Genomic DNA, 26,016 nt, shown 5'->3' with positions numbered 1-26,016 from the left:
ATATTACTCCCCCAAAAAAACCTACTTCCAGGGATCCCTGCAGATGCCTTTCTAAGCGCATCCAGCTGCAGGAAGAGAGCTGGTTGCATCTCTGTTATCCCCCTGTTTTCCAGCAACACAGAAATAGCTATGTTCAGGGGAAGAGCTGCACTGCTGAAAAGGTAGTGTTTTTTTTTAGGGTGTGTGTATGTGTTTGGTCATTGCTTGTGCAACAACAATAAAAGTGAATTGTGATGGCATAAGGCAGGCTTATGACATCATAATTACTGAACATGAGGCCAGCTATGATTTAAAAAGGTGATTTTTCAAGCCATCCCGAAATCATCTTGTACCAGATTGTTGGGGGCAATTAGCTTACAAATTGTAAACCACTTAGGGAGTGCTTAAGTGCACTGATAAGCGGTATAGAAATGTACTTGCTATTGCTATTGCTACCTGCATTTTATCAGCAGTACTTAAATGACTTAAACATCCCCACTCTGTCATCTGCTTTGTTTATTAATTTTCATGTTGAGCATAAATAAAGTTATTAGCCTAATATAGATTTTGGATTATCTTTTAATACCTTTTCTTTTGGGGGGCTTTTGGAGTGCCTGGAGTCTTCTTTTTGCCAGGCTGGGCAACCAGCTCTGTGAAAAGGACAGCATACTTCTGCAACAGCTCTTCTCTGCGCTTGATCATCTTCCGCTCCAGCTCTTTCAGCTCCTTCTCTTGCTTCTTCAGTAGTTTCCCAAAAGCCTTGATCTGCTGTAGCTCCTCAATGCTTGCTGTCTGTGGCTCTAAAACACAGCATGAAAAAGAAAACTGTCTGTATAAATATGATATTATATTGCCTCAAACCTTTCTTTATCCACTTGGGGAAATCCTCTGTACAACTGGCTTACTTATTCAAACATCTTCTGCCAAGCTTAGCATGATTCTGGCTATTTCACAATTACTACATTTTTCCCCACTGAAGTCACAGTACTTGATATCTGGGAAAATGCAATAGAGGATTATGTAGAATGTCATAATGTAAACATGATAGGTTACGGTTGAATCTTATTTGTGACACTGGCTGGCATGCAGAGGGCTATGGGCAGCAATATGTCACCACATCAGGGCCTGTCATGTTGTCTGAAAAGCCACTCCTGAGGCCTAGGGGATCTTCCAGAGACACATGCAATATGGGAGATACAGCTTAGGGGAAGGTTCATGATGGCCTTTCTGAACATGAGCAAGTAGTTCTTTGCTCACACTTTGGATCCTGGACATGGTTCTTAACAAGCAACACAGATCTCTCTCCATACCATTCTGGGAATGTTTTAAACTCTGTGTGGAGGTGTATCAGAATGAGAAAGGGTGAAAGAAGAGAAGCCTCCATACTCTGATGTTGCTCACCAGGGCTCTAGAGCACTAGGTGCACTGGATACACAGGGAACCTTGGAGGGCCACACAAAGGTTTGTGGGGAAAACACATCCCCAATCCCCACCATGCCTACTAGAGAGCATGAAGGTAATTTCTCCATGTTTTGGCCCTGTTTGGCTCATTTTGCCTCCCCCCCCCACAGGAAGTGACTTTGAAGGCAATGTGTGACAATGTTCCTTTTGGAAAAGAGGCCTCTCCTGAGCTTGGGGAAGCAATCATATGGAAAAATTGCCCCACATACCCCCTAGGGAGTATTTGGGGGCAATAAATTAAGCTGCTGGAGGGTTCTGGGGGTGACAAAAAGAGTCCCGGACCTTCATGTGGGAATGGAGCTGCAATTTCCCCATCCCTGTGCTAGAGCGTGTTGTGTTTCAGTATCTGCTAAGAAGCCTGATTAAGCCAAATCAGAGGTTACTATAATTCTGTGTGAGTTATAAGGAGCATGTGGGGAAAATGTTGACTCACTCCACTTTTTGTAATGTGGGGTTCAGTTCCAGCACTAAATGACAGTTTCAGGATGGAAATTAATCCATTCACATCTGGCATTTAAATGAGAATTACCTGTAGTTACTTTTGTGGCTTCTTTCAAGACTTCTTCTTTCCCTGTAGGAAACATTCCTGGAGAAGAAAAACATATATTGTTATATCTACTCTGCACATTGGACTCATTGACCAGAATGGAATGTTAAGTTTATCCCAATGAAATGAGAGCTGTTGTCCTTCCTTTTTGTGTCCTAAAGTAATGCCATCTAGAAAAATCTGCAGTGTGCATTCCTTGCCTTCTGTGCCCCAGATTATATGCCTAATCATGTCAGCAACCTTACCTGCAGGTCCATTTGAAGGAGGAATACTATAGGTTCCTGTGGCATTAGATAATTCATTTGTAGTGAGTTGAGTGGTTGAAAGGCTTTTTTGCAAATCTGGCTTCTATAAAACAAAGAATGATAGTGCATCAGTGTCACAGCAGAAATGCATTTCTGGAAACATTTGGCTCTTTTTCTAGTTTTGATTCAGACTATATTTTGGCACCTTAAGTTACCACACAGAAGCAACAAGAAAGAATAAAGGACCATGAATTGTGGTTATTAGGCAGGTCCAGGACATTATAAACTTATACTTTAGTAGGGAGTCCCTCCCCCCCTCCACACCTTCATGAATTCCTCACTAGTAGACTCAACCTTACCCACCAGTATAGTGGCCTTTTCAATTCCCTCATCTTTGGCGGGGAAAGATGCCTGAGGACAATAGTTCTTTTGCTCCTCTGTCCATTATTACCCACCAGTAAACTTTATTGCAAAACATTAATTGGGACTGTTCCCGTCAAATCACGACAGGTGGAAGTTATGGGATCCTAATTTAACTTTAGTCTTATGAGCTGGAAAGAACTATCCATATGATTATGGGGCTACAGATAATTTTCAGCTCTTCCTAGAAAAAGCCTCTTTAAAACAACTGATCTTCCTTTCTACTCCTTGAACTTTCTCTGCTGCCTTTGAATCTCTCTAAGGAAGCAAAGAAAGCACACTCCATGCCAGCTCCCTTCCTTGAAACCATGGTGACCTAGATATGCAAAAACATTCATTTAACTGTTCTTCTGTATGTGTGTGTTCTATTATTTATGTTGCCATCTCTCCCCTGTACAAGGAAGGGTGGGCTAATTAACAAATAGATCCATTTGCAGAACTCACCTCTTGGCTCTTTGCTGACTTTTTGTCATGTGCATTGAAAAATTTTATTGGGTTGGAGAGTGCCATCGTGAGGTCTAGAAAAATAATCCAAGAAATATATACATATAAACTGTTATCACCTCCCCCTACTTATTCCTTGCTGCCTCAATTATATAGTGATATAGTAAATATATAGTGACATAGTAGAACTTATATGCTTGATCTTGAATTTTCTTACTTGTTCACATTCATGCAGAAAGGCAGGAATTCATTTGAGTGGCCTTTTTTGGAAAGACAGTGGCATCACTAAGGGGTGCAGATTACACCAGGTGACATCTGAGAGGAGGGGTGACACCCAGTTGAACCCTCATCCCACTGTGGGCTGCTGCTGCTGACACCCACCCTTTCTCTGCTGCCTTGGCTCTCTGCCGACGGAGACAACACACCAGGAAAGGAAGGGCGAGTGAGCACATACCTGCCCCCTCCCACCCTCCCTGGTGCCTTGGCTAGCTCACCTGAGCTAGCTACAGTATCGGAGAAGGAGGGGCATGCCCCTGCCCTCACCCCAGCTTCCTTTGTGCCTTGCCTAGCTCACCTAAGCTAGCCAAGGCAATGGGGAAGCAGCAGCAAGCACATATGCACCTGTTCCCCAGCTTCCCTGGTGCCCTGGTTGGCTTGTGGTTGTCTCTGCAGGTGGTTGGAGGGTAGGGTAGGCCACCCCCCCCCAGCACCAAAATTGGTTGACACCAACACTAGGAATGCCATTGAATACAGTCAGTCCCCTGACCTAGCTGTTACTGTTGTGTGCTGGTTTTGAAACATTAGCCCTTGCCTGTGTAACGAATGGTAGGGAAGACAGAAGTTGCATTCAAGATAGTCTTTGGTGACCTTTTGTTTGGTATGATTGCTTATTATCAGATAGGAAAATGTATGCCAAAGCATGGCTGCTGGTAGCATGTATGTGTAATGTAGGCTGGGGATCATTGATTAGGCTGTCACTGATATACACTCACCAGCTTTGTGAATAACTAGTACAAAACCAATGCTAGCATCTCTAATTATAACTGTTCCAACATTGTCATATGTTCCTGTGGAAGCTTCATTCAATCTTAACTCAAAGTTTCCCAGACTTCTGGGAGATACATTTCTGCATCCTATTGTCAGTTCCAACTAGAATAAACTCATTGAATCAGTGGGTTTTTAAACTCATCATTCAACAACTGATTCAGTTGGTCTACTCTAGTTGAAATTTCCAACAGGATTTGGGCCGCAAACTCCTATTATCTTCTAGGCTCATCCATCCTTCATCTAAAATGTTTTGGATTATTACTAATTAATCAAAGCAAGGAAACAGTGCTTACAAAATGGTACAATCTGTGTAAAATAAATTGTGCCACCTGTATACATTAACTCTAACAGAAGACACATTCAGCAGTAACACAGAAATATGCCCCCCTCCTTTTTTTTTTTTTAGAATATCCTGCAAATATGTACAAATATTACTCTTTCAAGACTTTGGATTACAGTACCTGCCCATGAATCAGGAACATAGTCTTTCATGTTCACATAGACAAGGAGAGAGGGCATCGTAAGTGGCATGTTGCTTTCACTACGAAGGCAAACATGGTGATAGCCTAAAATAGAAAGTACATATATCCAAAAAGGAACATATATTACAAACAGGTAGAAAACAATGCTGTTAAGAAACTGTTTTGGAAAATGGTTAAGTCAATCAGAAATGGCTCTAGTATAATTAGTATGATTCAAGCTGTAGCAAGTCATTACTAATGGCAATGACCTAAATTGTAAGTTAGGCCTGAATGCTGTCATTGATAACATTATGTCCAAGGCTGTTAGTCAAGCTATTCTTATGTCTTCTTATGTCTATGTATAAAAATCTGGGTGCAAAGCATGTTTTTACAGAGCATGGAATCCTGAAAACCATACACTTACAATATTCTTAATCCATGCTATTGTATGGCTTAATTGAGATTATCTGAAAGCAAGTATCTCCCCATATGAGCTGCCTGAGTCATATCTTTGGGAAAGCCAGGACACAACAGCACTCTAGCGCCAGAAACATCATGCACAGCTGTGAGGAGGCAGGGACTGGTGGGAGCGGCACCCTTCACAGCCGGCTCACCGGTGAAGCCTCCAAGTCAACATGAACTAATATTATAACAACTGGAGGATATAGTAGTATAAGGTGGTTGTTAGAATCTGATAGTATTGTCTGATAGTATTTGATAATATTTAATAGTATTGCCTTATTGTTATCTATTTTATATTTTATTTTATTGTATTGTAATGAGTTTTTGCTGCTGTTATTGTATTTGTATATTTGATATTAAGTTGAGAGTATATATTAATAGACTTTAATATTCTTAATTTAATTGTATTTTGATTAATTTAACTGTAGTTAAGGTAAGGGGTTGAATTTTAGTTGTATATTTGCTAATGTAATTGTCAGTGTTTATGCATCTTTGTAAACTGCTTTGATCTGTTGGAAAATTGGTATATAAATAAAATTTGCTATTATTATTATTATTACATTTTTAGTTCGCTTTTGTTTTAAATTATATTCTAAGACACTTTGTGTCCATACTGAGGGAAATGTGGAATATAAATTAATTAGATAAATAAATAAATATTATCCCCTGCCCCTCTGCCAGTCTATAGTACAGTGGGCCCTTGGTATACGCAGGGGACCCCCCCGCGTATACCAAAATCCGCGTATGCTCAAGTCCCATTGGGGACAAATTCCCTGGCCTCCCCTCTCCTTTCCGTCCCTACCTCCCTCCTTCCCTGCCTCCCTCCCTCTTTCCCTTCCTCCTTTTCCCTACTTACCTTCTTCGTCGCTGCCACCACTGCCTTGGCCTCCCAGTCACCACCACAGCGGGAAGGCTGAGTGGTGGCGGTGGAGGCTAAGAGGCCTCCAGGCAGCCATCCAGTCCTTCCGCAATGGCGGCGGTGGCGGTGGCGGTGAGGAGGCCAAAGCCTGGCCTCCAGCATGGCCTTCCGGCCTCCTCGCTGCCACCGTCTCCGCAAAAGGGCCGGGTGGCTGCCTGGAAGCCCTTTGGCCTCCAGCGCCACCCGGCCTTTTCGCGGAGGCAGCAGTGAGGCCGAGGAGGCCGGGCAACGGCTCTACTTCCTCGCTGCTGCCTCCACAGAAGGGCCAGATGGCCACCAACACCACCCAGCCCTTCTGCAGAGGCTGCGGCTGTGAGGAGGCCGAGCTGGAGGCCAGGCTTCGGCCTCCTTGTGGCTGCTACCGCTGCCTCCGCAAAAGGGCTGGGTGGTGTTGGTGGCCATCCGGCCCTTCTGCGGAGGCTGCAGCTGTGAGGAGGCGGAAGGCTGTGCTGGAGGCCATGCTCCGGCCTCCTCACCGTCGCCACCATCGCAGAAGGGCTGGGTGGCTGCCTGGAGGCCTCTTGGCCTCCACCGCCACCACTCGGCCTTCCCGATGTGGCGGTGACTGGGAGGCTGAGGCACCGGCGACAAAGAAGGTAAGTAGGGAAAGGGAGGGAGGGAGGGAAGGAGGGAGGCAGGGAGAGAAAGGAAAGGGGAGGCCAGGGACTTTTGTCCCCAATGGTAGAGCGCGTGCATTGGGGACAACTTCCGGGTTTGCCCTCCGCGGATGCTCAAATCCGCGGAAGGCAAATCCGCCTATAAGAAGGGCTGACTGTACATACAGAGAGTTATTACTGCATAATATTACCATAAGAGATACCATATGCATGTACACAAAGACAGCTCAAGTCCAAGTTTGTCAGTATCTCATTCTTACAGATTTTATTAAAAGAGAATCATTTTGATATCAAAGGAATGGGCAAAATCAAGCATAAAGAGATCCTTCCACAAAAATGGAAATTGAGGAGGAAGCTCCAGTATATATTTTTTCATAATTTGTATGTTTCCTAAATCATTGTAGCTTAAAATAAAATCCTAAACTCTATATATCATTGATTTGGCCTTTTCATACAGCTATTATGATCACATGAAAGGCATAAGGATTCATGTGAAAGAAATACTAGTTAGCCAGATGATTTCACCAATTAATTTTCAGTGGCCACATAAAAAGTCACTTCTCACCAGTGCGTACAGCAGTAACAGGAATGATGCGTTGACCAATGAATTTTCCTCCTTCCTCCAAAACCACAATTCTGAGAGAAGCCAACTCTGGCATCAAAATCTGGCAAGAAACAATCAAGTAATACAAAGTTCAGGGAGCCTGCCTCAAACTGACTAAAATATATATAAATTTAATGCCACAAGTTTCTGTCATGCTCAGCAGCTAACCTGAAGCACCACGTTTTACAAATTGGAACTTTTTGAACCTCCAAATTCTTCAGGCATTGAACTTTGGCTCACTTTCAGATTAATGTACAATTTATATTTCCATTTCAGATATTTTTGCCAGCTGTATAGTTCTTATGATTAAAATATATATTTCTCCTAAAATTATGGATTATAGTTGGCTAAACTAGGTCTTAAATGCTGATTTATATGCAGAGTAGTAGAGGCCTGGTTAATTCTAAATACATATCAAAGCATACTGTACAAAACAACCTTGGCTTTGAGAAGTCTCCCATACCTTTCTTGATTCTTTAAGAGGCTTAACAGGTGGCCCCTAAAAGGCAGCTCTGTGCCGCCCCTGGAAGCACCAGATCAGGGCCACCGCAACTGCACACCATGACCCCGATCTGGCTTTTTTGCAGCACAAAACAAAGCTGCAAAAAGCGTCCCCACCACGCTACCCCTACGCCGGTGTATAACGCCAATCTGTTTAGCCTCTAAAATCCCAACATTAGAATTAAATCTTCCCTTACAATATGAAAAAGATGTTTCCTAGAAAGTTGGCTTGCAAGCAGAAAGAAGCACAGCTGACAAATGATGATTCCAGTCATTCAGAACTTTACTTATGAAAGCATGGCTGTGCCAATGGGTGTCATGTTTACAGTGAGTCACTGGTGCCAGTGTGGTGTGCAAGCAGACCACAAGCCTTCGGCATTGTAATGTTGTATACACAAAGGCCAGCAACCAACGTTAATTGTAAAGTTCACCATAGGGAATCTCACATAGGATTGCAGATGTTGCTTTCTAAGATTGTCATCATTTTTAAATAACCAAAGTAAGAAATGTGAGAGTGACACTGTAGACTCAGAACAAATAGAAAGCTATCCTGGCTCTCATTTTGGGAGACAGGCAGGATATAAGTGCAATAAATAAATAAATAAATGAAAATGCCTGCCACTAATTATTGGGGTCAGGAAATGGGTTATGCTTTTCATATTGGAAGTTGTCCTGGCCTAGGGAAAATGCAATGGAAAATGGTAGCAGGATATATCTTTAGTCTGTTTGATCTGATTTTATATCTTTAAAAACTTCAGAAATACAGTCCTGAGGGAAGTCAAGGGCTTTCATGGCCGACATCCATGGTTTTTTGTGGGTTTTTCAGGCAATGTGGCCATATTCTAGAATATTTTCTTCCTGATGTTTCGCCAGCATCTGTGGCTATATATATATATATATATATATATATATATATATATATATATATACACACACATACATATACATATATACATATACATACATACATACATACATACATACATATAATCATACACACTGTGTGAGCCTGGGAATGCAGGAGTGATTTGCATGTGTATTGTTCTGTGCTGGTGGCAGGCCTCAGGCTGGAGGCTAATGCAAAAGAGGATTAGTGTCTGCTAATTGGCGATCATTATCGGCTAGGAAAGCCCCTGACTTTGAGTGGTTTCCCATTTGCATTTGCTGAGTCCTTATTTTGCTATTCCTCAGGACTGGTAGCCAAATTTTGTTCACTTTAAAGGTTTCTTCTTTCCGGTTGGATAATTTCAGCTGGAAAGATTAAGCAAATGCCTACTCTGATGTAAGACTGCTTTCTGTGCACTCTATTTTGGAAATAAGCTAGTATATGGATGCTACTATATAACCACTGTTTTTGTTGTTGTTGTTGTGTGTCTGTCATTAATGGGGTTTTCTGGAGTTGAGAGTGTGTTACTCACCCAAGATCACTCCATAGGTTTCCATGGCCAAGTGGGTAACTGAACCTTGATCTCCAGAGTCATAGTCAACACTCAAACCGCTACACTACACTGACTGTTATTGTTAATGACACTAGACATTGTTAATACTTCAAAATTTATGTATATATTACAATGAAATAAGTCTACATTTCTATAATTAATTCAATTATTAAGTAATAGTTTAAAAGCATACAGACTTGGTATTCATAAAATATGAACAGTGGGCTGGAGCTAGAGAGATTTCAAGTTAAAAAAACATGTTCAGGGAAAAACTCAGTGTGTGATTTTTAAGATAAAAATTACATTCTGACCTTTAATTCCCTTTCTTTAAAACTGCAATGTTAATGACCTCCCTTACAGGGTTACTAGGAAGAAGGAAACAGGGATTATGTATTATTCTCTGCACAAAATGCACAGCTTGAAAAGTTACTTTTTGGATTCCCAAATCCCAGAATTGTTAAAACAATCGGCCCACCTTATCCAAGGGTTCTTTATCCACTGATTCAAACATCCATGGCTTGAAAATATTTTTAAAAATATCTAAATTCCAGAAAGCAAACCTTGATTTTGCCATTTTATACAAGATACACCTTTTTATTATGTTGCTGTATATAATGGGATTTGCGCATCCATGGATTTTGGTATCCACGGGGGTCTTGGAAGCAAATCCCAGAGGATACCAAAGGCCCACTGTATGGAAATAGCAAAATATGAAAACTGTCTCTGATCCTTTTGATGAAGTAAAAAGTTGGATCTTATTTAAATTATCATAACTCCCAAATATTTCCCTCCTTCATCACCACTACTGTCTTGGTTCTGTGCTGTCCAGGAATGTATAGTTAATTATTAGAAGAAGAAGCCAGTCTCAGCTGCTGAAAGCTGATACTGGGAAGAGACAGATTTTACTTTAGCTACTGCTACCTTTTCAAATACAAAAGCCTCCTCCTTCCATACAGGATTGATTGAGTTGGCATTTGGGGTCAGCTTGGTCCTGTATCTTCGTTTGGGATCACCTGGTAGTCCAAATAACTCCACTTCCACATATGACCTCACAGTACGTTCTGAGAGAAACTGGCCAGAAATGATCTACGAATACACAGACACAAGAAGAGCACAGTACTTAAACCCTGTTTCAATAATATCTATTTAGCCTCTGAAATGCTTCTCTTTAGAACAATGTGTTTTAGTCCTTAAGAAGCATTTTTCAGCAGTTCATGCACTTGCTTCATTCCCACTTTTCATCACTTTATGGCAGGTCTGGAGAACAGGGACCTGTCCAGATGTTACTGGGTGGCAACTTTCACAATTCTTCATCTCAAACTATGCTGGCTAGGGATGATGAGAATTGCTTTCACTCAATACACATTTCCCAGACCTGCTTTATGGAATGATGTTCAGAAAAAGCACATGGTACATCTTCCTTGGGACTATATTGCTTCAAGATGCAGTTGATGGAATCACATGGATGAATGGTCCCATATACTGAACACTCCCTGCTATGGGGAAAGCAGTAATGTCAGAAAGAAGTGTTCTAGCTTAGCTTTCTTTAATATGTTAGATGTGTATGAGGAAATTTAGCTAGTGCTAAACCAGGACAAAGGAGATTTTCATGAATACTTCCCCCCCTGAAAAATCATACATATGCACATCTGATTTTGCAGAGGAAAAAATGACTTAAAAGGACTTGCATGTTTATTGTGAGAATAACTGAACTGAGCATTATGCAGTGCAAGAACCACACTCTGAATAGGGCTAGCTTATCCTCAACAACATCATCACATAGCCAGAGCCAACTATGTTGCAATGTCACTATTTCCAGGTGATATTCTTGCCTGGGTTATACTTATGTCATCTTCTCTTTTTCTATTGCTGCCAGACTGATTCAGCAAGGCACTTTCTGATTTTTGTATTTCTCACATGATTTACTCACAGCATTTAATTGAAAGAACTAACATTTCCCACCATTCCATCTCCCTCTGGGAAGGATACTGCAGTTTTGTTTCACTGTGAAGAGCCTGGGTATATAACCAATGCCAGTAAATGGATGGGAGGTGGTGTCTGTACTACAACCTTGGTGAAAGACCTTGAAGTCTTGAAGCATCCTAGTGGTTGTTACGCACCGTTATCGAGAGAGTGCTTGCCACCACCACATCAATGCGATCCACCGAGAAAGGATCAAATTGTTTATCTGGGCGACGCATGAAGTCATGTTTAAGGAGATAGCCACTCTGTCCATTGAATTCAAAGAGAGACATGTTCTGCTGCATGGGGACATCTGTGGGGAGAACAGCCCAACAAAGGGAGGACTGTCAGTCAGCAAGTACACAAAAGCTGTGAAAAATATATGAATCAAAGTCATCAGTGTGCTTTCCAGAAAAGTGTCTGCTCATTTTATCACCTAAACAATACAATTACAATCTGTTAAAAGAATAGTATGGAACATGTAATTCTTGTCAAAACATTTCCCCAAGGGAACCCCCAAGTGCTTTTTTGAAATTAACATTCATATTACATTGCTTGTTATGTTATGTTGTTTTGAAATGCAAATGTATTGCATCTTGTTACAAAAAGCAATCAGTTACAAATGACTGCATTATTTGTAATTTATCATTTCAAAGCCCTGGACTCACACCTCCATATCCTCCTACACCACAGTCAAGTACTATTTCCGTGTTGCTCGTAATGGCAGAGAAAGGGCTATGTAGAGGCAAAAGATTATCCCATCCCATAGAATCCTTATTCTGGTTAGTCCTCCAGTTCCAGCCCTTGGCCTTCTGGCTCTTTTACTCTCAAGATCCGTCCCTGGATCTAGTACTCAGATCTCAAATTGAGTACCATTCCAAACAAGTGACTATGTTGCTCAGTGAGTTCAGTGTGGCAAAGTATAACCAGTTCTTATCAATTTTAAAATTAAAACAACCTGACACAGAAAACCAGTAAAAATGTATTACACAACAGGTACAACACACAACTTTCACTTGTTCCATACACAGTACACAGTAAAGCCTCAGCTTCCAACAAAGTAAAACTACTCCCTAAACGCCTTCTCAGCTCCAGTTCAGATCTTCTCTACCCCCCCACAAGACGTCAATCTATTTCTAACTTGCCCTAACTAACTCTAATAATAATAATAATAATAATAATAATAATAATAATAATAATAATAATAATATTTATAGCCCGCCTCTCCCCAGAGGATCAGGAAGGGTTACAATAAACTTTTATAATTTTACAGACCAGCCTCTAGGTTGCCCTTAGTTCTACAATCTCAACAGATGCAATGACTAAAATCCACAAAAGCTCATGCATAGCATTAAAGGAACTACAGATTCCCCTCCTCTCCCTTCCCCTCTCCCTTTTACCATCCTGAAATGGGAGTTATCATTCTCTTTATTCAGCATTTTTTCTTTGGAGAAGCACTATTCAAGGCTCATATTGTTAAAATCAATTAGACTACATAATTGGAAAGAAAAAATGTAGAGACTCCACTCTCTCTGCAAAAACAAGACCAGGAGCAGTTATCCCCCCAACCATTAACTGCAAATATAAAAAATTAGAGTAAAGTTAAAGAAGAACACTAAATTAATCATCATGCCAAAATACAACCAGAAGACAATTCCTGCAGAATTTAAAGATAATCTAAAATAAATAAATAAATAAATTTCCATTATTAACCCTAACTGACTGGGAACAGAAGAACTTTGGACTGAAGTCAGGGACACTGTGAAGGAAGAGGCTGTGCAGACTGCCCCTAAGAGGTGGGCTGCAGCTGCCTCCAGCTGTGCTGGATGTTCAAGCTAGGTTCAAAAAGGGAATAGGCACTAGGAATCATATTGCAAATATAGATTGGTTAATGTAATGTATCAAAGAGTTTCAGAAGAAAATTAGTCTATTATTTATAGATTATAGCAAAAGTGATTGTGTAACTCATGAAAAACTATTTATCAATCTCAAAGAAATGTGTGTACCAGAACCTTTTTAAAATTGTCTTGTGTATAGCTTATACTGAGGCCATCGTCGAGTCAGAATACAGAGAAACAGAACACTTTGCCATTGGCAAGGAAGTCAGGCAAGGCTGCATTTTATCATCCTATCTAATTTATATGTTAAACATAGCATACAGAAAGCTGGATTAGACTTCAAAGAAGGAGATGTGAAAATTGGGGGAAGGAACATCAAGATATGGAGATGACATCACCATTAGCAAAAAAAAAAAAAAAGCAGAGACCTGGAATGACTATTGAAGAAAGATTAGGAAGAAAGTGCACAGGCAGGCTACAGTTTGTCTGTCTGTCTGTCTGTCTGTCTGTCTGTCTATCTTGGCATGATTGTATATACAAACTTCAATAAAAGAATTTTCACTGTTTGTATGTCTTTTTTGGCCACTGTTATTATTCATTTCATTTCATAATCATTACTGAAAATAATTTTGTTGTAGAGAGGAAGAAGTGTTAAAAACTACTGTATATACTCGACTATAAGTCGACCTCATGTATAAGTCGAGGGCAAGTTTTGGGGTCAAAATTATGGATTGTGATGTGACCCGTGGATAGGTCGAGGGCAAAATTTAGGGGCATATAACAAAGCATCTAAAGGATGAAGCAAAGCAAAACAATGTCAAAGAAGTTACAAAATATCAGCAGATATAATTCTTTGTGCTCACTCTTAAGGCTAAATGGATGAGAGTGTGGCAGGGATGGCAGTGCTTCCAGGACAGATTATAACCCTTTCACCAGGGGATGGTTCCTTCTTTTAAATAAGAGTTCAGATACAGCACTTAAATTGACCCATGGATAAGTCGACTCAGGTTTTTTGGATCAATTCTTTGACCTAAATTTCTAGACTTATACATAAGTATATACAGTAAGCTACATGGGGTGTCAGAGGAGATTAGTGCACTGGCTTTTATTCCTGTGTTAGGCATGGGATGTAAATGAACAGGGACAGATTCAATCGCACAGCTCCGTCCCTGGGCAATACTTATTCCGTGCCCGAACTGGGCTTCTCCCTGGCCTTGTAAAGAATGGGATTTTCCTGTTCTTTAAAAGGTCCAAGAAAAAGCCCAGGTCGGGTACGGGATGAGTACTGCCCGGGGATGGAGCTGTGCTATAGAATCTATCCCTGTGTGTTTATATCCAGTGCCTAGCGAGGGGATAAACGCTGGTGCACTAATCTCCAAATACATTCAATGGGCAACTTTTCACAGAGGAATATCCAATATAGAAAAATGGTTACAAAATAGAAGAATGAAGGGTTTTAACTGAACTGCAAAAGAAGAAACAGCGGGAGAAAACCAAGCAGAGACAGACAGCAAAGCAGCACTGGGAAGTTTATGCAAAAGATGCAGGCACCAGAAAATTATTGATCGTATGTGAGAACAAACCCAGATGGGAAGAGATTGTGGGCAGTTCTGAACTCACCTGCTGTCTGGAAGTTCAAGGCCACCATTTGGCAGCCAACATTCCAGAACATCTGAGGCATGTAGTTAGAAGAGTCCATCCGGGTACCCTTGGGATAAATTCTACTCATCTGCCTTTTGTTATAGCTGGATTATTTTTAAAATAGGAGACCAAAGATAATCATAGTGCATATGCCCTCAGAGCAGCTGATCAATTTTAGATGAAAGCAATTCCTGCTGACATTTCATTTGATGAGACCAACAGTTATATACATTAGGTGAAACATTCAACCTTTCCATGCTGCCACCATTTAATTCACTCTGTGATAAACAAATGAATGATGTAGCAACATATGAGACATTCATATGAAAAGTCCAGTTTTCATATTGATCTTAAGGCAGACAAGGCACAATTAAGATCACACTATTTCTTTTCCTGAGTAGTACAAATTTTGATTATCTATACCTGGTTAAACAGGAATGTGAAGCTCTGCATATATTAGTGGGTACAGTGGATCCTTGTTATACGCTGGGGTTTGGTTTCAAGATCCCCCGTGTATAACAAAATCCGTGTATGCTCAAGTCCCATTAAGTATAATGACATAGCAAAATGGTGTCCCTAATAAAAAATGGAACATCAAGGTAAATTTATACTTTTTTGGAACATTTTCAAACCGTGTATGCTTAAATCCGTGTATAAAAAATCCGTGTATAAGAAGGGCCGACTGTATTTATTAATAAGCAAGTGCTGTTTTTTAAAAAAAGGATACTCCACAAACTGGATGGGGAACTTGCTTAACAGTTCATAAGCCTTCATCTCAGTGAAGGAGGAAACGACATAACTTCGGTTCTTCTCTGGAAAAACAAGCAAAGTCAAGACAGAGTATGCTGAATGCTCTCAGTTCAATTCAAAGTGCTGCTTATGATCTATAAAGCCTTATATGGCTCAGATCTAGACTATCTGGCAGACTCCCCATATGAGCCTGAGCATGCTCAGGAGAAGTTCTCTCCTCAATCCCAGCACTGCCACAGGCACAGTTGGTGGGAATGTGAGATAGGGCTTTCTCAATGGCTTCCCCTAGACACAAGGTAGCAAACCTGTGGCATGCTGCCCTTTCTGGCATGCGAAGCTGTCTCTGAGGGAGGGTATGTAGCAGCCACAGCAAGTAAGGGTGCGTGTGGCCCGGCTTCTTGTCATGCCTTGGTTTACCTTAGGAGAACCAGGCCACGGAAAGGAGGGGTGGGAAGGTGCTCGCAGCCGGGCTGGCTCCTTGCCACAGCCTGGTTCTCCCATGGAAAACTGAGCTGTGACAAGGAAGGGCAGCATGTGGCCCTTCCAGGAGGAAGTTGGAAGGCTCACACCTTCATGCATTAGGATTCTGGGAACTGTAGTTTTGTGTGGAGTAATGAGGCTATCCATGGGGTTTTCTTGGCAAGATTTCTTCAGAGGTGGTTTGTCATTGCCTTCCTAAAGCCTCTTATCATTCTGTCTGCAGTGGATTAATTTAAAGCCAAAGCCTGTAAGGACAAGATCTACATTTTTGAGGGGTTTCCATCAATTCCATAAATTCTCCCAAAGTCACTTATTATTTGATACAGTTTCATGAATCTTTTGACAAATGTTGGCATGTCCAGTGAAAACACAGACCACAATACAATTCATTTCCTCTCAGCAAGAGATCATCCCAGGATATCTCCCACCACTAGGGAGATCTCACTGGCATTACACAAGTGTACTGAAGAAAATAATCTTATCCTCATTCTGCCACATGATAGGGCTGGTCCTAGATCACAGATACAGCAATAGATATCTCTATTGATGTTTCTTGGCTCCATTTTGTGATTACAAGCTAAATTTCCCACTATATACAGTTTCAAAAGCATATGAGCTGAATTAAGCTCTTAGGAGAGAGCAAGAAGATAGCATCTAGTGTTTTAAAATGTGAGTGTAGCATTTCTGGGGTTTACTTTAACTATTTCAAAACAATTCAATCTTCTTACTTGAAGAGACTTCAAAAGAGTCAAACTTGATGGGCTGGATATAATTAACCAAGCTGGACATTTCTTCATAAGCTGTCACTTCCAGACCTGCAGTACCCTAAGCAAAATCAAGACAGATGAAAAGGGATCTCAGAGAAAGACACACAGAAAATTGTTAATATATAATAATATATATCCCCTCCATTTTCACAGGGGATCTGTTCTGCCCCCTTGTGCAAAAATGGAAAATTGCTGGTATTCAAGCCCCATTGGCTTGAATGGTGGCACACACTCCTGGGCACCCCCCATTTTGTCCCCCTGCACTTGCCACCCGCAAACGGGTGAGGGATGTGGATTTTAAGTCCCTGAAAACAGAGGGGTGACTGTATACAGACTCTATACACACCCAGTGACAGAGATCATATATTGCACTATCTCCACCAGGCATAACTATGCATCCTCCTCCCTTCCCTTACCACTCCCCCTTTGGCCATTCAGTGGCAAGGGACTCTGGGGTCCAGCCAAGCAGTGTCTGTCTGGTTATGCTTCAGGAGCTGACCACAGGAAAATCATTCTCCTGGATATATGAGGCATATAGGAGGATATCTTTGTTTTCCTTCAGCCGACTTAGGGGAGGTTGGGCCATAAGATGTTTCTTAGTTGAGTATACTATGTAGCTGTTTTAGTAATCATTTTATTTTTGACTCCTAGACTCACATTCTGTGGCTACTTTGTTTACTGAGGCTGTGAAAGGAACGAGTTTTGCTGTTCTTGCTTAACCTGAGGTGACTCTTCTTGGATGTTTTGCACGGTGTACCACACAGCTGAGCATTGGGTCTGAAAGTATTAGAGGCCTGTATCCCTTCTTTTGCTTTTTTAGCTTTGACTCACTCTTCCACAAAATCCGTGCAGCTAGTTGCCTCCTGGGGCCAGGCTGAAATTGTGGATTTTTTTCTCAAGCTTTAAGGGAGAGGTTGAGAAATTGTATGGAGGCCAAGAGCCAATCCTCTCTCTGAGACATCTTCATGGGACCTTACCACACAGGGCACAGAAGTAGGGTCAGTTCGCATTGGCCAATGCGTATTCGTATCATATCGCATCGGTCATTCACACTCGCGCTCTCTGAATACGCTTTGCCGATTCGTATTCGCGTCATATCATGTCATTCGTTCACACCTGGGTGGCCTTCCGGATCAAGGTTTTGCGCATCGGCCAATGCGTATTCAGGCAAAGTGAGGCAAGTGCAGATTGGATAACCACACCAGCACAATACAATGTGTATTGGCCAATGCACATTGGCAGCTTTGCGCATGCTCTGTGGGGCTCTGAACGGGGGCAACATTTTTAACTTCCGGGGGTAAAGAATGAGGTCACTGTTTAGTGTGTAATATCGCGAGAATTGCTGCCTTTAGCCACTTACGAAAGGGGTATGCACCATCTGTATATGTGTGTGTGTGTGTGTGTGTGTGTATGCACACACATAAATACATACATATATATATATATATATATATATATATATATATATATATATACACATACATACTTATATATATACACATAGTGGTACAGCCAAAAGTGTGATGCCTTTTTTATGTGTACACACACATCTGTCTGCTTGAGTGTTTATATATGTGTGTGTGTGTGTGTGTGTGTGTGTATACACACACACACACACACATAGATATACACACATATACACATTGTGGTACTACCAAAAGTGTGAAGCTGTATTTATATGTGTACACACACAGCTCTCTCTCTCTCTCTCTCTTTGTGTGTGTGTGTGTGTGTATACACACACACACACACACACACACATATACATATACACACACACAAACTGTGGAGCAGCCGAAAGTGTAATGCTGCATGTATATGCTTACACACACATCTTTGTGTGTGTCTGTGTGTATGTATATATATATACACACACACATACATATACATATACATTCCCCCCCGGACACAAAAGGTTTCTGCTTTGTCTCGTCGGTCAGTGGAAAAATCGCCCCCCAGCCCCGGCGGTTGTCCTGAAAGGGGAAAGGGCCACCGGAAGGAGATGGGGGAAATTCCAGCGCAGCATCATGGGAAATTTGTAACCGTTGGTCTTCAGGAGAACCAGCGGATTGGATGTACACACTAGCCAAAGCAGCAGAGGTTTCGCACTGGCCATCAATACGGATCCCGCCAATCCACTAATTTTGCGCACTCGCAAAACAGAGGAGCCGGCTGCCTTCAGTTCGGAACCCAGCCGTGAATACGCATTGGCCAAAGCGTATTCACATTATATTGCATTGGTCAATACGTATTCTGAGCTTACAGGTGTGGAACACCAATGCATTATAACGCGAATACGCATTGGCCAATGCGAACTGATCCTACTTCTGCGCTCAAAAACTCCCTGTGTGGTAAGGTCCATGGTCTGCTTCCTCCCCGGTGACCAAATACCTGCTTTCTTCTGCAGTCTCTCTCAAAATAGTGGCAGGAGGTGGCTCTGTGTCACTTTCCATCACCATTTTGAGAGGGGCTTCAGTATAGGGGTTTAGGTGCTTGTGGTGATAGGAGGGCATTTTCACATGTTTTCATGCTTTCTGGGTGGGTTGGGAACAAAAACCACCCTAAAATTACACTCGTTTTTTAAAAATTGGTGAGGTTAGGAGACTGGAGGGGGGCTTCTGAAGCCACAAGAGTGGAATCTAGGGCCATATGCAGCCTCTGGGCTTCAGTACGCCCGACCCTGTTTTAAGGGAAATGGGATAATCTTACCTACTTTGCACTCAGACTCAGAGGGATTTGTGGGTTTGGTTTGGGTAATGCCATTTCAAATAGTTGTCCACATGACAGATTGTGTGGAACAGAGAAAAACTGGAATTGATGTTGAGCAACCTTAAATATGTCTATTGGGTGAAAAGGATGTCTTCAGACTTTTTTTCTCAAGTTGTAGAGTCCAGGGATAGGAGAATACCTTCATGGGAAGCCTGGTGCACATGAGTCTTTTGAGTTAAGGAACCTGGGGAGATGATCCAATTTCTCTTAATTATTTAACAATTGTCCAGTTACACATTGACTGGTATGCAAAGGGATATTGTAGCATCTATGAGACACAAACGTGCTAAAAGATCCATTTGCATACTGGTTTTCACACTTACATGGCTATGTCTTTTAATTATTTGATATGCTTTATGACTAAGGTTGTGGCCATCTGAGGAAGTCAGGAGGGTCCCCTGCCCCAGCTGGAGCTCTCATTGGGCAGTACCTCTTGCAAATCTCACATAAATAGTTTAATGAATTTGACCCTAGTAAAATCCACATCCATTTTCTGGTCCCATTATTTCCAAGTGGGTAAGTGATTCCACAAGACCAGTGATCATACCTCATCAGACTGCAGCTTTTTAATCTCTTCTTCATCCAGGTTTTCCAGGTCTCCCTCCACTTCAGGAATCTCTTCTGCCACCTCACCTGAACTGGCTGGTCAAAACACAAATCAGTATTACTGTGCAAGGTTTAATGAAGATCTGGCAAACCTTTCTTAAGATCAGAATTATCTCTAGATTGGAATGTTCCATCTTTCCCCATCTACAGTGGAACAGTGGAGAGGGCCTCCTCAGTGGCTGCTTCCATGCTCTGGAACTACCATATATACTCAGCTATAAATCAACCTCATGTATAAGTCAAGATCAACTTTTGGGGCCAAAATTGCAGATTTTTATATGACCCATGGATAAGTCGAGGGTCTGACTTAAGGAGGCATCCTGGCTGAGAAGAGGCTGTGGGGGCAATCAATCACCTTTCCTGTATCTTAACAGCTGGGCTGTTCCCTCCAGAGGCAACCCAGTTGGGGAGAGGCTGTGGAGACAAGCAATCACCTTCCCTCCATCTTCCCAACTGGGCTGTCCCCCCCAGCAGAAGCAGCCCAGCTGAGAAGAGACTAGGGGGCTATGCAGACGGCCTTCAGCTTCCCCTTTTTCAGCCAGATTGGGGTCACAGCAACCGCATGCTGCAGTCCCAATCTGACCTTTCCAGGGTGCAAAAAGAAGCCACTATGGTGCCACAGCTATACTATGCTCCTTCAGCACTGCATCATCTGGACACAGCACCGGACGAGCGCCATGATGCCACACACCATGTGGAGCAGCATGCAGCGTCATGGTGCCCTGGGGGCGGAGCTGGGGCATGCGGCGTGGAAACACTACACCCCAACTCCGTCCCCCAGCTGGCCCAAAGTGCTGGTCTGAAGAGTCCCTAGGGGATGAAAGTCTGCCCTTCCTCCTACTGTATTGATCCATGTATAAGTCAAAACAGGTTTTGGGGTTCAAATTTTGACTTAATTTTTTTTACTTATACATAAGTATATATGGTGCATTCCTAGAGAGGCTCCACATGCACTTTCCTTGTTATCTTTCCTTAAGCAAGTGAAGACTTTTTTCTTTTGCCAGGCCTCTGAGGACTGAATGGTCAGAGATTAAAGGCATTTTATAATGTGCTACACTGTTTATATTTCTTGTTTTTCTTTTTAATGAGTATGCTTTTAATTGTGTCTACTTCTATTGATAGTTTAATTACATTTTACCCTTTATATGATGTGTACCTTTAGCTGGGTCTGTTTTAAGGTTTGTAGGATGCTTTGAGTCCTAGGGCTGGGGAAAGGGTGGAATATAAACAAACAAACTCACTTGAAGAACATAAATCAAGTGATTATTTGCATGTGTGAATACACCTATACATAAACTTATTTCAGTCTCTCTCTTTTTTTCAGGCTATAAAAACAGTGTTGGCTCCCTTGACATCAGTCGCAGAAATGGAAGCTACTCTTTCTGTCACCTTAAGTTGTGTGCTGATAGTGTCTTTACAGAGTTCAGTCCCGAGGTGACACTGAATTCATTGCTAGCAGCATCCTGTTGCTATTCTGTCATTGTTTAAGACAGGGCAGGCAATTCTCAGTCCAGCAAATGCATCTGAGGCAGTAGACTTAAGTTCATGCTGCCAACTTCTTTCTCTCAGTTAGTCTCAAAGGCGCTTCAAAATCTCTCTACATGCTGATTCTACAGACTCTCACACCTGTATCTTTGAATTCTCCCTCTAGATGATTTTGGACTGCAAGTCCCATCAGCTATAACCAGTGCCACCAATGGTAAGGAAGGATGGGAGAGCTAGTTCAACATTGGAGGTCCAGATGATGCTTTCACTAGAGGCAAAATATAGTTCTTGGTATATCGCTTAAGCCTTCCATGACAAAGTTCTTAAAACACAGCACCAGTTTGATCTATGCTGCCTCTCAGATATTTTTCTATACCAAAGGTGGAAGTAATGTAACTCTAGCCAGCATAGATAGTGGTAAGGACTGCTGGAAGTGGCAATGATTCCCAGTCCCCAAAGCCCTCTCTTGCTTTCTTTTTTACTTTCAGATAAAGGAGGCAACATAAAATAGGCATCACTCTCAGTGTAGACAATGTAAACATACTAGAATCCCATTAAACCAGGATAAGTGAAAAATAAATGAATGCTTACAGTAATATTATCCCAGGGGAAGCAGATGAATAGGCAATAGATTTCTTTCTAGATAACTTTGAAATCACTGGTAAAATATCCTTGTAAGAGCAATTCTGTTTGAGTATGACAGCATCCTCCAGTTTCTACAGTAATTCATTTGTGCTTTTGCCAGAGAAAGTTGTCAGTAATCGACTGCATGCTAATTGGATTTTTCCTCAAAGACAGAGGCCATCTCTTACCAGAGGGCTAGATAATTACAACTCCCATCACCCCTAGCAAGCCTGGCCAAAGATAAAACATGATGGGAACAATGGATAGAAGGTCACGGGCTTCCCTTCCCACTGTCTTACAATATGGTACCTGTGCTCTCGCTCTCTGTTGGTGCAGTCTGGTCTGTCACTTCATCCTCTGGATCCTTCCCTTTCTTCAAAGTGTCCTGATTCTCACCAGTTATAAATTGGTTCTTCTTGTTCTTAATCAGGATTTTCCCCATGAGATCCTGGGGGCTTGGCAGAGGAACTCCTGGTTTTAGCTGTTCCCCAAAAAAAGAAAAGAAAAGAAATTGAGGTTGGTGGAAAGTTTACTCCTCACACCAGACAGAGCCGAGACTGCACCCTCAGCCTTCTGTTTGTTTGTATGGTGACTTTATCCCATGCAGTAATTGAATGTACGTATTCACTTACTGGAAATTTTTCTAATGGTTCTGTCAGTAGCATGTCCCCAAATATGGTTCTGCAGTATTCAGCCATCTTAGCCTGCTGCTTGGGCCTTTAAGAAAATAAATGAAGTAGAGATAGAAAAGGAGAGCCCAGTTATCAACAGAAAGACTGGAAACATCTATGGCTGTTTCTGTCTCTGTCTGACAGATCCAAATTAAAATTATGTCATGACCCTGTGTCCCTCCCCATATATATGCTAAAAAGCCTAACAATATACATTAAATTAGCATCAACACACTAGGATAGCCCGAAAAACCCACAAAAACACTAGGATACTGTTTTCTACAGTTCTTTTCAGTACATTACAACTAAATATCAGCCCTGAAAGAACTAGACAAGATCCTAAAGTGTAAAGATATATAACTGAGCACTAAAGTTAGAATTGCCAAGCCATTATATTCCCTATCACCATGTACAGATGTGAGAGCTGGACAGTGAAGAAAGCTGACAAAAAGAAAATCAGCTCATCTGAGATGTGGTGCTAGAGAAGAGTGCTGAAGATACCATGGACAGCCAAAATGACAAACAAATGGGTCCTTGAACAGATTGTCCCTGAATTCTCCCTGGAAGCTAAGATGATGGCTGTTGCACTTTGGTCACATAATGGGAAGACATGACTCACTAAAAAAAGATGAAAGGTTGTAGAAAGACAGCAAGACCACATGCCAAATGGAGAGATTCAATCAGGGAGGCCATGGGCCTCAGTCTACAGGATCTAAGCAGAACAATGAAGGACATGGGTCTTGGAGATGTCTGATTCACTGGGTTGCCATGACGTGGGGCTGACTCAAGGGCAGTTAACAACAACAAATATCAGCTATGAAAACCCATTGGATGACCTTGAGCAAGTCACACACTTTCAACCTCAGAGAAAGGCAAAGGCAACCCCACTCTCTTGAACAAATCTTGTCCAGAAAACCCTGTGATAGGTTCACATTAGGGTCACCATAAGGTGGAAATGACTTGAAAGCACACAACAGCAACAATTCTCACCAAGCTTATGGAAATATGTCTTCATTTCAGCTATAGGTATGCACTGAAAAAGGGGAAACGCAGGAGTGGCTGGTGGGCTCCATGTCAGTAAAGAGATGAATCTGCACTGGACTTCAGTCTGAACTTTAAATGAGCTATCTAAGGGCCTGAACCTATTTTGAGGGTGGGGATTCCATAACCTTTGAAGCTTCTAAATAGTATGGCTGAAATCTAGAGTAGATCTACTGTCCCAATCTTTCCTTTCCATGACCTAGATTAGCCAGCATTAAGTGTATGGCTAGAATCCATGCAGTAGTCACTCAAATTTGGATTTACCATCTCCATTGTAAATCTTAAATGCTTGCCTCAAGAAGGCTGATAATGAACCCAATACAGCATCACCATTTCTTGACTGAATGAATTTCTCAGTCTGCTCCCCACCTATCCCCCATACTCAACCTTTTCCCAGTCAGATAATACTTAATGCTCACGAGTCCACATGGTTCTCAAAGGACAGGATCACTGGATAGGGAGATGTTTTGAAAGCACTTTCTGCAATAGCCTCAATTGCATCCTGCAAATGGGGAATGGGAGAGAGTACTTTTGTAAATTAAGTGCCAAGGAACACCTTATTGTTGGTTGTTAATCCTATTTCAAAATCTACATTTCCCATTTCTGTGGGAAATCCACGATGATGCACAGTTCCCGATCATATGGCACACTGCAACATTTCCAGCTGACATTCACATATAATATTTCCTCTTCAGACCTTCTTTGTCCACAGTCCAGAGAAGTCAGAGCATGGGTAGTATGAGTGGCCTTTGCTTTTCCATATTTACATTTTGTTAACACCTCAGAACACCTAGTTCTGCACTGAATATACACTCTGCACAAAAATGTGACCAGTTACAGCCCAAGCATATGCCATGCACAAATGCATTTGTTAATTCACACTTTATGTTTTATATATGCACATTTAAAACACTATAGATGTGAACCATAACCCACATATATACACCTGAGAGCAACAGTTTGAGAGGTGAATAGTCTCCAATTGTCCTGATTTGGCAGGGGCAGTTCAAATTAATCCTTTGTTCTTCCACTATTCGGGAGCTTTTCAAATGTCCCAGTCTTTCCTCCTCCCACTTCCCCTCTTTGTCATCTGCTTATTTCAATTACCACAAACTGAGTTCAAAGTACAAAAAAATATTTGCACTCAATTAACTCAGCAGGGGGAAGAGGAAGGGGTAAGCTTTTCTCAATAGGCTTAGGCAAAAGCAGACTACTACAGCTTCTCCTAGCTTGTATATTCTCACTTATTAATACCTTTTGCCATCTTGGCCATACTCTGATGTTATTTGGCTGTTTGTGTCCTTGTTTTCAACTGTGAAATGTTGGGGGGTATGCAAGAGTCTGTGTGGTGTAGTGGTTTTAATGTTGGACTACAACCCTGGAGACCAGAGTTCAAATCCTCACTCAGCCATGGAAATCCACTGGGTGACTTTGGATACATTGTACTCTCTCAGCCTCAGAAAAAGCCAAGGCAAATGCCCTCTGAACAAATCTTGCCAAGAAATCCCAGTGATAGGTTTATCTTATTGTTGCCATAACTCGGAAATGACTTGAAGCTGAAGGTACAGAACAACAATGGACATACAGGAAATATAGGTCTCTAATATTAAAAAAGGAAATCCAGCATATCTGCTTGTGGCATTATTTATTTATTTAGAAATAATATTTTTGCAAATCCACTATTCATCTGTGCTTAACTTTTCTTTATTCTCCTTTCCCCCAGCTCTGGTGATTGACAAGCTACAGTAACAGCATTGCCCCTCTCTACAATTAGCTGCCTTCTTTTTCTCTTGTTCCATTGATTCTGCGCAATAGTGCAACTCTTTAGCCTGGTGATTTATAACAATACATAACTCTTCCATCATCAACTGAGCCTTGATATGCAGTATCAGTGAAGTCAATGGAACTTCACCAGGAATTAACATGGCTCAGGCCTTCACATTACTTCCTTCCTACATCTTTTTTCTAAATGAACATGGTGGGAGGCTCCTACTGTGCCTCTGTACTTGATCTGTATTTCAAAGGAATTGGCTATATGTTCAAAGTGGAAAGAATCACCTCCTCCTCCACCCACTGGTATTTTGGAGAAAGGGGAAGACCCATACATTATATAAGCTCCAATGAAAAGTACATATTGTGCTAATGGCCAATAATTCCTTTGTGAAGTTCACTGTTGTGGTGCACAGCAATCTTGCCCTGCAATTACAACTACAGTAAAGCACACTAGCCTTTATTT

At 41.7% G+C, this 26,016-nt stretch overlaps 1 protein-coding gene across 2 annotated transcripts in view; it reads right to left on the bottom strand.

Annotated features, from left to right (window-relative positions):
* Positions 1 to 26,016, bottom strand: part of PLCB2 (phospholipase C beta 2) — a 70,288-nt gene that overhangs the window by 14,003 nt on the left and 30,269 nt on the right. Inside the window, exons 12-26 of one of the 2 annotated variants that reach the window (XM_089523536.1) lie at positions 24,200 to 24,282; positions 22,701 to 22,785; positions 22,378 to 22,549; positions 19,901 to 19,995; positions 16,546 to 16,642; positions 15,315 to 15,399; positions 14,567 to 14,691; positions 11,267 to 11,421; positions 10,068 to 10,232; positions 7,168 to 7,267; positions 4,605 to 4,709; positions 3,093 to 3,170; positions 2,233 to 2,328; positions 1,970 to 2,026; positions 566 to 779 (exon numbers count right to left, since the gene is read on the bottom strand). In XM_089523536.1, the coding sequence (XP_089379662.1) occupies positions 566 to 779; positions 1,970 to 2,026; positions 2,233 to 2,328; positions 3,093 to 3,170; positions 4,605 to 4,709; positions 7,168 to 7,267; positions 10,068 to 10,232; positions 11,267 to 11,421; positions 14,567 to 14,691; positions 15,315 to 15,399; positions 16,546 to 16,642; positions 19,901 to 19,995; positions 22,378 to 22,549; positions 22,701 to 22,785; positions 24,200 to 24,282 (1,712 nt within the window). Of the gene's footprint in view, positions 1 to 565; positions 780 to 1,969; positions 2,027 to 2,232; positions 2,336 to 3,092; positions 3,171 to 4,604; positions 4,710 to 7,167; positions 7,268 to 10,067; positions 10,233 to 11,266; positions 11,422 to 14,566; positions 14,692 to 15,314; positions 15,400 to 16,545; positions 16,643 to 19,900; positions 19,996 to 22,377; positions 22,550 to 22,700; positions 22,786 to 24,199; positions 24,283 to 26,016 lie in introns of both variants that reach the window. The other variant, XM_089523535.1, reaches the window with a different exon arrangement.

Source organism: Sceloporus occidentalis, unplaced genomic scaffold (assembly GCF_023333645.1).
Source record: "Sceloporus occidentalis isolate IW3139 unplaced genomic scaffold, rSceOcc1.0.p SCAF_4, whole genome shotgun sequence".
Classification (NCBI taxonomy): domain Eukaryota; kingdom Metazoa; phylum Chordata; class Lepidosauria; order Squamata; family Phrynosomatidae; genus Sceloporus; species Sceloporus occidentalis.
The sequence above is the reverse complement of the archived record's forward strand: the minus strand, read 5'-3'. Positions and strand labels throughout refer to the sequence as shown.